Source organism: Carcharhinus amblyrhynchos, chromosome 25 (genome assembly GCF_965287045.1).
Source record: "Carcharhinus amblyrhynchos chromosome 25, sCarAmb.v2.hapA, whole genome shotgun sequence".
NCBI lineage: Eukaryota > Metazoa > Chordata > Chondrichthyes > Carcharhiniformes > Carcharhinidae > Carcharhinus > Carcharhinus amblyrhynchos.
In genome coordinates, this window is record NC_137348.1 from 13,119,007 (window position 1) to 13,136,348 (window position 17,342).

The 17,342-nt window shown below is 43.1% G+C and overlaps 1 protein-coding gene across 3 annotated transcripts in view; it reads left to right on the forward strand.

Annotated features, from left to right (window-relative positions):
• Positions 1-17,130, forward strand: part of LOC145358264 (netrin-G2-like) — a 120,548-nt gene extending 103,418 nt beyond the window's left edge. For 2 of the 3 annotated variants that reach the window (XM_080212134.1, XM_080212135.1), the window contains 6 exons: positions 3,300-3,365; positions 4,276-4,341; positions 6,461-6,532; positions 8,973-9,140; positions 12,826-12,960; positions 16,670-17,130. In XM_080212134.1, the coding sequence (XP_080068260.1) occupies positions 3,300-3,365; positions 4,276-4,341; positions 6,461-6,532; positions 8,973-9,140; positions 12,826-12,960; positions 16,670-16,893 (731 nt within the window). In that variant the 3' untranslated portion in view covers positions 16,894-17,130. The remainder of the gene's footprint in view (positions 1-3,299; positions 3,366-4,275; positions 4,342-6,460; positions 6,533-8,972; positions 9,141-12,825; positions 12,961-16,669) is intronic. The other variant, XM_080212136.1, reaches the window with a different exon arrangement.
• Positions 17,131-17,342: the final 212 nt, after the last annotated feature.

A 17,342-nucleotide genomic window follows, 5' to 3' on the forward strand; every position in this document is an offset into this window, starting at 1 on the left:
GAATCTCTGGAATTCTCTGCCCGTTGAAGTGGTGGAGGCTGCCTCGCTAAATATTTTTAAGAAGCGGGTTGATGGGTTTTTGATAAGAGAGGGGATTAAGGGTTATGGGGAGAGGGCGGGAAAGTGGAACTGAGCCACGACAGATCAGCCATGATCTTATTGAATGGCGGGGCAGGCTCGAAGGGCCAGATGGCCTACTCCTGCTCCTATTTCTTATGTTCTTATGTTCTTATGTTCTTATGTAATTAGAGATGGGAAACCCCACCATCTTATATAAGAATTAAAAAAATAACCTTAGTGAAATGATGTCTATCGAGAGATAGCCCCGTGTAGTACATGCACGTTGACACTGGGCAAAGAGCAGATTGGGCTCAGTGATAATTCCCTCTACGGTGAACCGCCAGCTAGGCTCGCACATGAACCAGATCCTGCAGGATAGGAGAAAAGTAGAGAAAATTGGTGCACAAAACACAGGAGAAAGCTGCGTTCATATTTACAACGATAGGCGCATTTAAGGCAGCTAAACGCATTCCTGACATTTACTGTAGCTCTCATTTAGCAGATCATGAATAATAAAGTATTAAACTGATGTATCTGGATAAACATATCAACAGATTAACATTTGGAAAGGCGAAGACAAAGGATATTTATCTGCTTCCTCAGGTTCTCTGTGCAGCAATGCATTTAAAAAGGAGAATTCCACTCATTAATACATTAAACAGGTCAGGCTGGAATTGAAATAAATGGGAAGATCCAGGCTTTTTATAAAGTTGCATCCTAAATATTCAATAGCATTTTGCTTACAGGGTAAATAAAGACATCAGCCTCTGCCAAACCTTTATGAATCCCCAAACCAATTTATGATTTTGAGTACGGAATATCTTTGTGCAGAGATGCATTCTAAAATAAACTAGCCAGACACTATGGGCAGCACAGTGGTTAGCATTGCTGACTCACAGCTCCAGGAACCCAGGTTCAATTCCACCCTCGGGTCACTGTCTGTGTGGAGTCCACATGTTTTCCCTGTGCCTGCGTGGGTTTCCTGTGGGTGCTCCGGTTTCCTCCCACAACCCAAAGCTGTGGGGTTAGGGTGATTGACCTAAAGCTAAATTGACCCTCACGTCAGGGGGATTCGCAGAATAAATATGTAGAGTGACGGAAATAGGGCCTGGGTGGGATTGCGGTCAGTGCAGATTTGATGGGCCAAATGGCCTCCTTCTGCACTGTAGAGATCCTATTATTTCAGTTTTGTTAATTAGGACACAAACTCCACAAATCGGAAACAGAAACAGAAAACGCCAGCAAGTTTTAAAGCCAAAACACACTGGGAGGTAACCCTTCCTCAGAACCTGGCTTTGTTGCACAATTATCCCATTAATTCTGGTGAAGGAACCCAACACGAACATTAATCTTGTGGGTTGTTTGAAATATTGACTGACCTCTTTGTTGTATTTCATTTATCCTTTCCATCTTAAAAATCTCTTGCATAGGCGGAATGGACCTGAAATGCTGATGACAGAGGCATAATGGTAATGCCACCGGACTAATCCAGGGGCCTAGGCCAATATCCGAGGTCATGGGTTTAAATCCAACCATGGCAGCTGGTGGAATTTAAATTCAATTAATATAAAGTCAGTAATGGTGACTATGACAACTATCATTCGTTGTCATTTAAAAAACCCGCCTGGTTCACTCATGTCCTTTAGGGAAGGAAATCTGCCTTCCTTACATGGTCTGGCTTACGTGCGACTCCAGACCCACTGCAATGTGGCTGACGCTTATATGTCCTCTGAAATGGCCTAGGAAGCCAGTCAGTTCAAGGGTAATTAGGGATCAACAATAAATTCTGGCTCAGCCAGCAACGTCCACGTCCCATGAATGAATAAGAGAAAATAGACGGAAACGCTCCTAACAAATTTGACAAAACTTGCTCAGAGAAACATACAGATAATAATTTATTAATTCAGGATCAGTGGTCCAAAGGAGTGCAGGTTAGGTGTGTGGCCTGGCTAAATTGTCACTGAATATCCAAAAAAATGTGTAGATTAGGGAGATTAATGTAGTAAATATGTGGAGTTACGGGGATAGGGTGGTGGGTGGGCCGGGTAAGATCACTATGCTGACTCGATGGGCTGAATGGCCTCCTTCTGCACTGTAGGGATTCAATGAATTGAAGAGAACTCTGGAATCTGATGATTTGGAGCTGGATTCTGAAATGTACCTTCAATGCCAGAGCTCTTAAAGATACATTGGATAAAAGTAAATTACTGCAGATGCTGGAATCTGAAACCAAAAGGGAAAATCTCAGCAGGTCTGGCAGTATCTGTAAGGAGAGAAAAGAGCTGACGTTTCGAGTCCAGATGACCCTTTGTCATCACCTGGACTCGAAATGTCAGCTCTTTTCTCTCCTTACAGATGCTGCCAGACCTGCTGAGATTTTCCAGTGTTCTCTCTTTTGGCTTCGAGAAAAAAACATTTTTGACAAGGGAACATTTTTCCTTCCTTGAACATTTGTTTTTTTATATTTTCTGATCCCTGCCGGAGATGATTGAAACCAGTTCAAGAGATCACTCTGATATTTTATGAAGTGTCTACTTCCAAACCACCAGATTTATCTAACCATGTGCCTGAGAGACACAAATATCTCATTTTCCAACATAGCGTATGACTACAATTCTCAAAACTCTTCACATTTACAGTGAGACAAAAGGATCTCTCATCTACCTTCTTTCTGGAGGAATGGATGACAGGAGAGACTGAAAAATAGAGTCATAGAGGTTTACAGCATGGAAGTAGGCCATTTGGCCCAACTTGTCCATGCTGCCTTTTTTTTAAAACCACTAAACTAGTTCCAATTGCCCACATTTGGCCCATGTCCCTCTATACCCATCTCAGCCATGTAACTGTCTAAATGCTTTTTAAAAGACAAAATTGTACCTGCCTGTACAACTATCTCTGACAGCTCATTCTAGACACTCACCATCCTCCGTGGGAAAAAATTGCCCGTCTGGACCCTTTTGTATTTAAGCTACTAAAAGTCAAAAATAAAGACAGTAAGAATCATGCTACATATACAGAGGATCAAATTACGCAAAAATACTAGAACTGACTTTAAACACAGATTTCAATAGATAAGGATAGATGAGGAAAGAGGAACATTAATGAGTAGTAAAGTTGATATGTAGCAAAACATGCTGAACATTTATCAGGTGTATACTTGAATGGGGCCAATTTCTACAAAGGAGAAAAAAGGCAAATCTTAAGTTTCTTGTGACTAACCTGGTTTCTGATGTGTGCAGATGTTCCAAAAAGAAAATCAGGGGTTGGAGTGCCCTCTAGTGAAGGACAATTGAAGAGACCAAAAGGTATTCATTTAAGATAGATGGCGCAGCCAATTAGCAAACTGTTCAGATTTTGGGTGAGGGCAAACGACTCAAGGAGTCAATCTTTTTGACTAAACAATTAAACTAAATCAAATTAACTGAGGGACAAATTAAAAGGGGCAACCCCCGAAAAGAAGGGAGCTGGCCGAAACAGAAAGGAAACTCAAAACATCAAACCAAAATGTAATTAAAGGGGTCAATAATACACCCTAGCCCCTGCGGTGCCCAATGGGCACGGAATGACATAAGAGGTCGGGGACGCATTGCAGAGTTGAACTATTTAATATGAAATGACGTATTTATGGAAAAAAATATAATTTAGCACAAAAGCTCAAATCTAAGCAGTTTGCTTCTCCTCAGTAGATTGCGCCATATTTAGGTCATAATATCCTGGAATCGTACAGCTTAAAGAAAGACTTGCGTTTATGTAGCACTTTTCATAACCTTAGGATGTCCCAAAGTACTTTAAAGCCAGCTAAGTACTTGTAGCAATTGTTGTAATAACTGTGGTAGCCAGTATGTACACACAGCATGTTCCCACAAACAGCATTGTGATAACAATCAGGTAATTTGATTTTGTCATGTTGATTGAGGCAAATTTTGTTCAGGATCCTTGGGACAACTCATCTGCCCTTTTTCAAACTGGTGCCATGGGATCCTTTATGTCCACATTGAGAGAGCAGATGGGATCTCCATTTACTGCCTAATTCGACTGATGAAGGCATGAGGGAGAAAAACGTAGGGACATTTTAATGAGTTTGAAAGTTGATAATGCAGTAAAACATGCTGAGCATTCATCAGGTGTGCACTCTGAGTACAGCTCATTCCTAGGAAGGAGGAAAATGGTAATGCTTAAATTTCTTGTTACTCACCTGGTTTCTAATGTGTGCAGATGTTCCAAAAAGAAAATCAGTGTACGGATTTCCAACCAGTGAAGGAAAATTGAAGAGACCAAAAGGTATTGATTCAAAATAAATGGTGCAGTCAATAGCAAATAGCAATAGCAAACAGTGCAGACAATGCAGCACTCCTTCTGTGCTGCACGGGTGAATCACCCTGGATTTTTTTGCTTTGGGGTAGGACCTGAATCCACAGCCTTCTGACTCAGAAGCGAGGACATTATCAACTGACCTACAACTGGCACAGAGGCTATTCAGCCAATCATGGTTCATTGAAAGACTGTCCAGTTTCTCGCACTGCCCTGCTCTTTTCACATAACCCTACAGTTTTCAAGGATCACAAAGACAAGAGAGGCCATTGAGGCCCATTAAGCCTGTGCCAGTTCTCATTTCACATCAGAGACATCACAGCTTCACTGCCTGACTAATCTGGGGAAATACCATCGTCCACTGGGATCACAATCAGACAGGTCTCAGTGGCAGACAAGTCCTTCACTCCATCAGGTTACTGCCTGGGCAGGACTCCCATCTACTCCAATTCCATCTCCTTGTTTTTCTTTTGATTCTTCATTGTTACGGCAAATTCACTTTCAAAAGAGGCCCCAGGATTGCCTCGTTCCCATCCTTCACAAACCCTCTAATCCACCACGTCTCTTATTTAAGCATTTTTTTCAATCCAGCCTCTCAATCCCCTTCCTGGATTTATCCTTGGATGGTTTGACGTTTATTTCCTCTTGTGGAATTTTTTGGGTATGAAAAGCGATATATAAAATGTAGGCTGCTGTTATTGTCCCAATGCCAGTTCCTGTCCATGTTTCACCCCCACAGAAACTCTTATCCATGTCTTAATTGCCCCCAGGTTTGATTTAACCATGCTCTCTGTACCTGTTTTCGAGCTCCACTTTATCCGAACTCAGTTTTGTCCAAACCGCCACCAACACTGAGTTCTGTACACTGTCACCTCCCTGCTTTCTGACACTTGGAGAACTTCACTGACTTTCCAAACCCCCAGTGCACTGAATTCAAAATCTTCACAAGTCCACATATGGCTTTGACACACAAATGTCGCAGCCCACACAGCTGGTTTTGTGGTGGTGATCTTCCGGACATTTCCTCCCCATCTCTGATCTGATCTAATTCAACCAATATCCAAATATTCAACCAATATCCAATCACAGCACGGGTTGCTAGACAGTGTTGAGGTCATGCCTACCTTTGCCCTCTTGACTTTGAGAGGCAGAGGCCAGTTGTAACGCCCTATTGCCAACTGGGCTGAGATCAGCTAGGAATATAGGAACAGGAATAGGCCATCCAACACCTTGAGCTCACTCTGCCATTCAATAATATCATGGCTGATCTGTGGCCTAACTCCACATACCTACTATAAGCCCATATCCCTTAATACCCTGCTCAATAAAAATGTCTGTCTCAGACTTAAACTTAACAATTGAACCAGCATCTATCACCATTTGAGGAAGAGAATTCCAAACCTCCCCCACTCTCTGTATGTAGAAGTGTTTCTAACATCTCTCCTGAATGGCTAGGCTCTATTTTTTGATTACAGCCCCTGATTCTCGAGCCTTCAACTAGTGGCAGCAGTTTATCCTTATCCGCCCTGTAAATATTTTGTAGATTTAACAGATCATCCTTCAACCTTCTGAATTTGAGAGAATGAAGGCCTAATTTGTCCAATCTCTCCTTAACCCTTGGAATCCAGATATCATCCTTGTAAACCTGCATTGAACTTCCTCCTGGGCCTAAACATCCTTGCTAAGATGTGATGCCCATACCTGCTCACATTGCTTGAAATGGGGTCTAACTAGGGTTTTGTACAACTGCAGCATAACAGCTGCATCCCAATACTGCAGTCCTTTAGATATGAAGGGCAGCTAACCCATCTCTGACTAAGCATTCCTAATCCATGTAGTTCAGCATAATTATCCATTGATAGAAAGACCAACAATCCTGTTAAAGGCTCCACTAACTTCGATGTAATATTCAAATATTGCCTTCTCATTATTACTGCTAATTTCAAACTGTTAACAGCCCCTGGCCGCTGCCAGTGACTATCCAGCCCAGTGCTGGTTGCTCGCGTTTCTCTCCCAGATGATTCACAACACTGACTATTCTGAACATTTACGCGTGGTGATAATGGAAGGAATTTTTAAATTTTTCAAGCACCAGGGAAAATATCAAAGCCACTTCAGACACAACCAAGATCAATGCCAGATGACCAGAGAAACTTTAAAGGTAGGACAGTAATTAGAATAGATAATACACTTAGCTTATGTGCTATTAGAGCAATATTTAGGGTCACGGCATTTAGATTGCTTCAGAGTTATTGTGTGTTTAGATTTTGGTTTATTTTTCTGTTCTTTTTCCACCTCTCCCCCTGCCCCTCAGAATATTGACAGTTAGTGAAACTAAGCCGTCCCGTTCCTCAATCTCCATTATAAATGCTACAGGCGTCACTCAGCGGGTCAGCTAAATGCATTATATCCTGGGCTTGGTTCATTCATAAATCGGCAACATCCCGTTTGATCAAGTTTAAAACTGGAAGCATAAACAACGCTTGTGTAATGAATTCTTCAGATTTGACCAGTGAATCCCGAATCGGATTCTCCTTTTAGCAGCAATCCTGAATGTCTGTGATCAATAAGCAACTGGATCCTGGACTGGGAAAGATCCAACTATGAGGTGATGCCGGCGTTGGGGTAAACACAGCAAGAAGTCTCACATCACCAAGTTAGAGTTCAACAGGTTTATTTGGTAGCAAAAGCCACTAGCTTTTGTAGCGCTGCTCCTTCATCAGGTGAGTGAGATAGACTCCTACAGACCTGATGAAGGAGCAACGCTTCAAAAGCTAGTGGCTTTTGCTACCAAATAAACCTGTTGGACTCTAACCTGGTGATGTGAGATTTCTTACTTTGAAGATCCAACTGTCAGCAGCTCCGCACGGTGATCCGAGGGCAGCAAATCTGGACACAAAACTTGATGTTAAGTTTTTTTATTACAGCATAAACTCTGCCTGATTCATTTCAAATCAATTCCAGGTAAAGTCAAACCTGTTTCATCCAACGGGGGTTCATTGCCAATTCTTGTGAAAACAAAATCCATCTCTGAATCAGAACAGCCCATTACAAAGTGCCTTTCTGGCTGGTGATAAATGCCTTGATGTGGAGATGCCGGCGTTGGACTGGACACAGAAAGAAGTCTGGTATAGATAGATACCCTGTCAACACTATCACAGAATGGTTACGGCACAGGAGGAGGCCATTCGGCCCACCATGTCTGCACCAGCTCTCCCGTTGAACAGGGTGACATTCCCTGCTTTTCCCCGAACCCCCTGTGTGGTGTTTCTATTCAAGCAATCATAACTGAGGTGTGGGATGTGCTTACTATCTGCTGCGTTACTGTCTGCAATTACAAAACCATGCGCATCTGAAGAATTTACCTGTGAAATGTTCCCCTGAGACTTCCACAATTTCATCTCTGAGTTATTTCTTTTTTTATTGAAAAAAGGAATGGTTTGAGGCTCATCTCTGTTGTGAACCCAATCCGACAGGAAACCTCATCTTGGCTACAGTGTGTGTTTTCTTATTGAGCAGGTATGGGGCTATTAGAACTGTGCTCTGGTTCTCTGTAACTATCATCCAGAGAGTAGATATAATGACCAGAGTACTCAATGGGTCAGCCTCCGATCACAAGAAACGCTTCGCTTATTCTGTTTGCTGCAAAATAATCCAAAGGGATAACTGCCCGCAGATTAATAAAAGCAGCTAACCGTTCAGTAAGGATATGTTGGGATTTGTTTTGTGTATGAAGCGAGGCGCTCAATAAATGGAAATAAGAACTTCAGCCCCTGCCCCACTGCCACCCTAAACCTGGTTCGGATTAATCATAACCTTTGAGAAAAATGGTGGGAAATGGTGAGTGGCAGCGTAATCCAAGTCAGGTCAGGTTCGGGCGGAGGTTGAGGAATCATCCACCGCTACCGGTAAGAGGAACGTTTGATTGTTGCCTTCCAGTCTTCCTCCTCCATCCAACTGACCAAAGGTAAAAGCCTCCCTGATCCATTCACCCTCCCATACCAGGCTCCTGAGGCTACCCCCCCACCCCCCGAAGGCCATTGCTGGTGTTAATCACCGCATGGATCAAATACTTCCAAATATTGCTCTTGGCCATACTTTACATAAATTTAAAAGCAGAGTTTGTCCTGCGGTTGTCAAATAAGTTTACCCAGCCTTGACAAAGGCAAAATACTGCGGACGCTGCAATCTGGATGCGGTCTTTACCAGGTTGGAGTTTATCCTCATTGACTAATTCGAGAAAGAATTAAAAGCTGCGCACTGTGGAAAAATTTCAATTTTTTTTCTATTTAGTCTTTCAAATCCATGAATAATTTGTCATCTTTCTATCACTTCTTCTTAATCAATCTTTTCATCAAATATTTTTCACAAATTCATTACATTGATTTTGTCATATGTAAAAAATCAAGTTTTCTGTTTGAGAAATTGCCTCTGAAATGATTCAAGTGTTTAACAAAATTCTACCTTTGTTCCTGAAAATTGCCTCTCCCTTTCGAGGTCTTGAAGGTTTGCATTGATGTTTTTTGTTGCACTGGACTCCCCCCCCCCCCCCCCCGCCCCCCATCCATCTTCCTCCACCCCTCCCCTCACTTTCACTCCAGACTGTGAATGTTACGGCCACTCCAATCGCTGCAGCTACATCGACTATCTCAAGATTGTAACTTGCGTCAGCTGCAAACACAACACCCGGGGGCAACATTGTCAGCACTGCCGATTGGGTTACTACCGCAATGCCTCCGCAGAACTGGATGATGAGAATGTCTGCATTGGTCAGTATGAGCAGCCTTAACTCCGGGCAGGTTGTACAGATTTATTTTAACGCTCACCCTTAACGAAAGGCCAGCTTTCATCTCAGATTATCCATCAAAATGAATGGCGGAGCAGACTCGAAGGGCCGAATGGCCTATTCCTGCTTCTAGTTTGTGTGTGTCTAACCCAATGGACCTTCTAATGAAGATCTCCAATTAATTTAGAATTTTAGACAAGTCGATTATTCCGGTGACTCCTCTCCAGGAGCTATCACATTGAGAATTGGTTGTGGGAGATGTATGTGATGTTGGACTCCATGGGATCTCTCCATCATGCCAGGTCTGACATGTTTTGTTTTGAATTTGGCAGAGTATTTCATGCAAAAAAAAGTCAGTCAGCAGCTGCAGAGATGTGGAGATGCCAGTGTTGAACTGGGGTGGGCATAGTAAGAAGTCTCACAACACCTGGTTAAAGTCCAACAGGCTTATTTGGAATTGCGAGCTTTTGGAGCAGTTCTCCTTCAGCAGGTGAGTGGAGAGGTAGGTTCATAAACACAAAGTCAAAGACATAATTGCAAGATGGTTACAGATTACTTATTCATTCTTTATGATGAGTAAACTGATAGCCAAGTTCCACACGCATGAAGATGGCCTCAACCATGATCTTGGGTTCATGTCACACTACATGTATCTCCCACCATACTGTTTGGGTTTGCTAAATCCAACTAATTGTCCTGGCTTGAGACAATTCACACCTTTTTAACCTGTGATTATCCCTCTCTCCACTGGCCAGTTGTTTCTGTATCACGTCTGCCTCACCTTCCTGGTTCGAAACCGAGCAGGGAATTTTCCTTAAACTTTCTCATGTCGGGTAAAAGAAAAATAGCTTGGGGGAATTACAAGTGGTAGAGTGCTTGCTTCACATGTGAGAGGCAGTGGGATCGATGTCCACATTCTTCACCTTAAAAAAGGCCACTGACTGTACTTGTAAAGACTCGCATTCCAAACATTCTTCACATTCCAATCTATAATTATCTTGCAATTGTGTCTCTGCCTATATATGCTGTGTTTGTGAACCTACCTCCACTCACCTGATAAAGGAGCAGCGCTCCGAAAGCTCATGATTCCAAATAAACCTGTTGGACTTTAACTTGGTGTGTTGTGACTTCTTACAGCATCTGCAGAGAGCATAGGGGAGTTAATGTTTCAGGTGTGAACTTTTCAGAGTTGGAAATACAACAGATGAAAATTTATTTAAACAAGACAGAAACAGGTGAAGTTGAAACTAAGACACAGCTATTTTCTTTGCTGGATAGGGTTTATTGACTTTATAAATGACAATGGCTGGGGCAGTGGTGGGGTGATGGTATTGATTCTGGATTAAATTTATTGACTTAGTTCAACACTATTTTTAAATCATTTGTGGGACACGGGTGTCGCTGACTGACCAGCATTTATTATCCATCCCTTGCTGCCCTTGAAGGGGCAGTTGAGAGTCAACCACATTGCTGTGGCTCTAGAGTCCAGACCAGGTAAGGACAACCTAAAGGGGAAGGTTCACTAACCTGTTGGGTTTTTCCTAATAATGGGTTTTTCTGACAATCAACAATGGTTTCATGATCGTCAGTACATTCTTATTCCCAGATTTTTATAATTGAATTCAAATTCCACCATCTGACATGGCAGGATTTGAACCCAGCTCCCCAGAAGTTAGCTGAGTTTCTGGATTAATAGTCTAGCAATTATGCCACTAGGCCGTTGCCGCTCCTACTCCAACCCTCTATTGCCTCAGCCGTCTCAATTATACTCTTTTGGAATCAACAATTAAACTATTTATAGCCATCACCTACTGAACAATATAATTGCCATTAAACTTTAACAATATAATAAGACATTGACACACAGCATTGCTTACTCTGTCCATATCTCAATCCAGTTTGCTACTAAAACCCTCATCCTTGACTTTGTGAACTCCAGACATGATTATCCCAATGAACACATGACCTGATCCTATCCCCCATCTTAAAGTGATCTTTAGCTAATCCAAAAAAAACTCTGCCTCTTTTCTATTCCGTACCAAGACCTGCTCAGCAATAATCTTGGCATACATTAGCTCCCACTCCTCTAGAACCTCAAACTTTACTCCGGCATTTAAATCCCTCTTTGACCTTCCTCCTTCCCATTTCTGTAATCTTTGGTAATGACAAACCCCTCCAGAAATGAATTCTTCCCTTCTAAGATATTTCTTAAAACTCACTTACTTGACCAACTCTTTGGTGCAGTGACACCTGAAATCATTACAGTTCTGGTGAGAGACAGAGGCAGGGTGAAGGGGACACTTCGAAACAAGACATATGCCCTTTAACAAGCCAACCACACAGCAAAGTCATAGACTCAGAAATTTGGAGCAGAAGTAGGCAATTCATCTCATTGCGCCAGCTCCACCATTCCATCAGATCATGGTCAGTCTGAAGGAAGCCAAAAGTATTCCTTCAGAATTCTTGCAGAGATGACTCCACAGATGATTCAGTGAACCTATTATATTTGGATATACAGAATCTAGACTGGTGCTGTTCACAAACTTCACTTTAGATTTGACTCTCCCATTTGTCACTAATCTTCAGTCAAGAGCACAAATTAATTTAGAAACAAACTCTTTCATTATTCTTCCCATGAGATGCAAATAATTCTCATCAAGTGCTTTAGCCTGGCCAAAAAAACTCTTAATACAATCTTCCTCCCAAAGGTGCTCCATCCAGTGCCCCAGTTGAGAAAATCAGCTTTCATTTCAGCAGGAGTTTGGATTGATTGACAGGACCTGAAAGCCCACACAGCTGAAAGGGAGTGAACAATGCAGTATTTGGCTTCTGTTATATAAGGGGCTTTATTAAGACTTAATGCCATGCTGGAGTGGTGCATTCATTCGACTTTAACTGGTAAGTGTGCGGAGATAGGATGGGCCTGGATGGGATACTCTTTCAGAGAACTGGTGCAGACTTAATAGGCTGAATGGCCTCCTTCTGCACTGTAGGGATTCTATGAAAGGTTCTGAGTTTGAATCCCAAGGTTACCTGCCACTCAAGAGACAAGGACTTGACATGTTAATTCTTCTGTCAGTTACACCCCAGACTAATGAAGGAATAAATGAGCAATAAAAGGGGAAAGTGCAAAAAATAGCAAGATGACAACAACTCACTGGATCACAGAACATTTTCACAGAATTCTGCAGTGCTGAAGGCGGCCATTTGGCTCATTGAGTCTGCACTGACCACAATCCCACCCAGGCCCTATCCCCATAGACTCGTGCATTTACCCTAGCTAATGATCTTGACACAACAGGGCAATTTAGCACAGCCAATCCACCTAACTCACACACCTTTGGACTGTGGGAGGAAACCAGAGCACCCAAAGGAAACTCACACAGACACAGGGAGAGTGTGCAAACTCTGCACAGACAGTGACTCAAGTTGAACCCAGGTCACCATAGCAGTGCTTGCTACAGTGCTGCCTTTCTTGTCAAGATTGGTGAAGAATTGTCTTGACAGCACAGGAGTCCACAACAGTCTTGAGCTACCTGTGTTAAGGCTTTCTCGATAACATGCTGGGAACAGTTTGTGAAACTTGGGCTGATGACATGTTGGGAGCAGGTGAATGCCAGGCCACTGCTATCTCATTGCAATGTAAAAACATTATCTTCATGTTACAGAATGTAACTGCAACCAACTTGGATCGAGACATGACCGCTGCAATGAGACCGGGCACTGTGAATGTAAAGCAGGAGCCACAGGCCCCAAGTGTGAAGATTGTAAACCAGGATACTACTGGAGACTGGGCTGCTTTCGTAAGTATCTGTAGGACAGTGAGTTGGAAGACTTACTGCAGACCATTAAAGCTAATCCCATTCCAGCATAGCGTTTAGCTCAGTGCTGGCTATACCTGGCCCAAATACCGAGAGCGCCATCAACAATGTCCGATTGTGAAACTCAACAAGAAGTCACTGTCAATGGCCAGTCAATGAATAGTGAAAAAAGCCAGAGAATGTCTGATGGCACACAGCATCCTGGGGAAAGTGCAGAATCATAGAATCCCTACACTGCAGAAGGAGGCCATCCGGTCCATTGAGTCTGCACCGACCACAATCCCCCCAGGCCCTATCCCCATAACCCCATGCATTTACCTTAGCTAGTTCCCCTGACACTAAGGGGCAATTTAGCAAGGCCAATCCACCTAACCCACACATCTGTGGGAGGTAACCAGAGAACCCAGAGGAAACCCCCCCAGTCACGGAAAACATGCAGACTCCACACAGTCACCCAAGACCGGAATTGAACCCCGGTCCCTGGTATGGTGAGACAGCAGTGCTAACCACTGTACCACCATTACCCATCTGAACACTGGTGCAAAAGCAAAATACTGCGGATGCCAGAGATGTGAATTTTAAGAAAGAAGCAGGAAATATTGGAAATGTTCAGTGCATCAGACAGGATCTGTGGAGAAACAAAATGAACAATCTACTTCAATGATCTTCCATCAGTTCTGACCCGACATTTAATTGAAGGCCATCAAACCAAAATGTTAACTTGAGGCATGTGTCCCAGCCCAAATAAAGAAATAAGAGGAGGAAATGTACTGAGGAACATTGTGGGTACAATTACTAATGTAAAAGCAGTTTACCCAAAGTTGCCATGGAAACACAAAGGCAGGATAGCAACATTGACCCCCAGTAGTTAATGGAACTGAGAGGTGAGACTGAACCACCACCGCCTCCCCCCCACTCTGCCACCGCCACCACTCCAAAATACAGTGGTCTTCAGGAGTCTGGATTTCACAGGCTTCTCTCCCATTGTAACTACCAACATTATGATGCCAGGATATTTTGGTCTTGAAGGGAGGTTTTAGAAAGAGAAGACAAGAGGCTAAAGTGCTGTTTGCAACTGTAGGAAGCCACCAAAACCTTTTATAGCCAATGAGGTGTAGTCACTTTACATGAAAGTGCAAGGTCCCACAGAGAATGATGAATCACTGGTATTTTCTGTCCCAGAGGGCAGTGGAGGCTTAATTACTGAGCACATTCAAGACTGAGATTGATGGATTTCTACATTTTAAAAATATCAAGGAATATGGGAATAGTTCAGGAAAATGGTGTTAAGCAGATGATAGCTATGTTCTCATTGAATGGCAGAACAGACTTGAAAGGCTGAATGGCCTACTCCTGTTCCTGTTTCTTATGTTCTTACATTCACAAATAAATGACTAGATAATCTGTTTAGATGTTGGCTGAGAACTAAATATTGACCAGGACCTCAATGAACTGCCCAACTCTTCCGCTGACGTAACAATGTTTAATGAGAACCAGAGGGGGCAGACAGGTCACATGACCTTGTTTAAATGTCTCTGTGGAAGGCAGTAACACACTGGAGTGCCAGTCTGAACAGTTGCTCAAGCTCACAGAGCGGGACTTGACCCAGTTTCAGATTCAGGCAAAGGTCACAGAGTGAAAGCGATAAAGTGATCTCGCCCTGATTAAAGTGCCATACAATTTCCGATGCCAGTGATGTTCAATATAACTTCATTGATTGCAGAATGTTCTGAGCAACAATTTAATGTGTAAGACTTAAATTTGTAAAAGAAAATTACTGGTAATACACAGCAAGTTAATCAGAAATGCTGAGTTTGCAGCATTGTTTAAGTTTCAGATGTTCTGTTTCAATTGCAGACAGGAGGGAGGGGTGGGTTAATTTAAATGGTTTCTATTCTCCCCATTTGTAAACAGAAAGGTGTTTTGGTTTCCCCTTGTATAAATGGTGGTGTATTTCCCAACTCCTCTCAATTTTGGTGTGATCCAATTTCTATTAATAACCCCACAATAAACTCAAGATAGGATGAGCTCAGAGGGCTAATTTATTCACACATTTAATATGCAGGAGGGGTGTGGCTATGTAGCTTTCCTGTGTATTCATACAATGAGAGAGAATAGAGAAAGAAAGATTTACAGGACAAAAACCACAGGGCAAAGAATTATTATTTTGCATAAGTCCAGAATCAAAGGTGTATCATTTTAGAGATCAGCAGGCTGAAAACTGATGCTGGCTAATTCACTTTTCCAGCGTAGATGACTTCCACAATGGGATAGGGACAACGAGATGAATTAGTCTTGTAGGCACTGGTACACAAATACCAGTAGAAACTGCGTAGATGGAGGGAGGTGGTGGGTAGATATTCAAATCTGGATAGAGCCTTTTTTTCTGAGCTGCTGCTTGTTAGTTGGAAAATGGCAGACAGATTGGTAGGACAGCAGCCGAAATTTAATCACACACCTGCCCCGATTCCGGGTGTGGGCAAGGCTCGGAAAACGGCATTCTCCGTTAGCCTCAGGCGGGATCATACTGACCTTGGGCAGATGTGCTGATAAAGTCTGCAGGTGCAGCAGGTGATCAAGAAGGCGAATGGGATGCTGGCCTTCATAGCGAGGGGGATAGAATATAAAAGCAGGGGGGGTCTTGCTGCAACTGTACAGGGCACTGGTGAGGCCGCAGCTGGAGTACTGTGTGCAGTTTTGGTCGCCGCACTTGCACAAGGATATTTTGGCCTTGGAGGGAGTGCAGGGGAGGTTCACTAGGCTGATACCGGAGATGAGGGGGTTTGACTATGGAGAGAGACTAAATAGACTGGGTCTGTACTCGGAGTTTAGAAGGATGAGGGGGGGATCTTATAGAGATGTATACGATAATGAAAGGGATGGATAGGGTAGAGGTAGAAAGATTCTTCCCACTTAGAAAGGACAGCAGGACTAGAGGGCACAGCCTCAAGATAAGGGGGGGGGCAGATTAGAACAGAGTTGAGGAGGAACTTCTTCACTCAAAGGGTGGTGAATCTCTGGAATTCTCTGCCCATTGAACTGGTGGATGCTACCTTGCTAAATATATTTAAGTCATGGGTATATAGGTTTTTGATAGACAAGGGAATTAAGGGTTATGGGGAGAAAGCGGGAAAGTGGAACTGATCCACTTCAGATCAGCCATGATCTTATTGAATGGCGGGGCAGGCTCGAAGGGCTAGATGGCCTACTCCTGCTCCTATTTCTTATGTTCTTAAAGTTCCGCTCAGAAGATTCCTTCAGGTGACTCCTATCATTAGTTTTGACAAAGATGTGTATTCTTTTGTTGGATTCTTGAGCTTGTTAAAGTTCAACCATTAAGAATTTGAGAAAAAGATGCAGGATCCTTTGTTCTAGCAGACTGGTAAACTCAGGTGGTTAGGCCTGGCTTATGAAATGCAGATGGGCTTTGTATGATTCTCTTTGAATTTTATCTCTGCAACCACAGGGTTGATGTCTCCACAGAGATAATGAGCTGCAAATTTCTTCCACACTGCTAGATTAGCTCCTATTGTTCAAAATTACAGGCAGGCACAACTGCAGCCTTTTCAGAGTCCTTGAGTTAAAATTTTGTATTATATATAAATAAAAGTACTGTGAGGTCTTGGTTCCTTTACACATAGGTGTTTAGACTTTTTGATGCTGTATCATTTTATGATTCTATTCCCTGCAGCAAACATTTGTGACAATGAACTTCTGATGTGTCAGAACGGCGGGACCTGTCACCAAAACCAGCGCTGCATCTGTCCCAAAGGCTATAGCGGCATCCTCTGCGAAGCTGGCAACTGCGACCCGGAGAGTGGCAACTGCAACACGGCCTCCACCTCTTTCCCCGGCCCGTGGACGGTCCTGGTCTCCGCACTGACATTGCTGCTGGCAATGGCTCCCTGCGAATAATGGACAGGCAGCTGGGAGACTCCAGACCCAGGATAACCTGCCTGATAACCTGCTTCAGGAGCCGGAGGCTCTTCTGATGACACCGTGCCGCCGGCATGGCGTCCAATGGGAGTGTCACTTTATAGATTCCATGTATCTAAAACAAAAGGTGATGATGACGAGACTGTATAAGTTGACGCGTGTTGTACCGTATCCCACAGTGAACGTTGCTCATAATCCGTTTAGGGAGGGGTGGGGGGGGAAAAAAAGATATTCTAGGGAGTAATTCCTTCACGAAAGCCAATGGAACATTTAGGAACTATTGTGGCAAGTAACTGCAAATTGGACTTTTCAAAATTCTGCTGCATAACCCAGTGTCATCTATTGCCTAGATGTACTGATGCCTAAAGCACTAGTGGCTGCATTTTGTTTTGCAAAATACCAGGTTGACAGAAGAGAGGTTGGTTCAA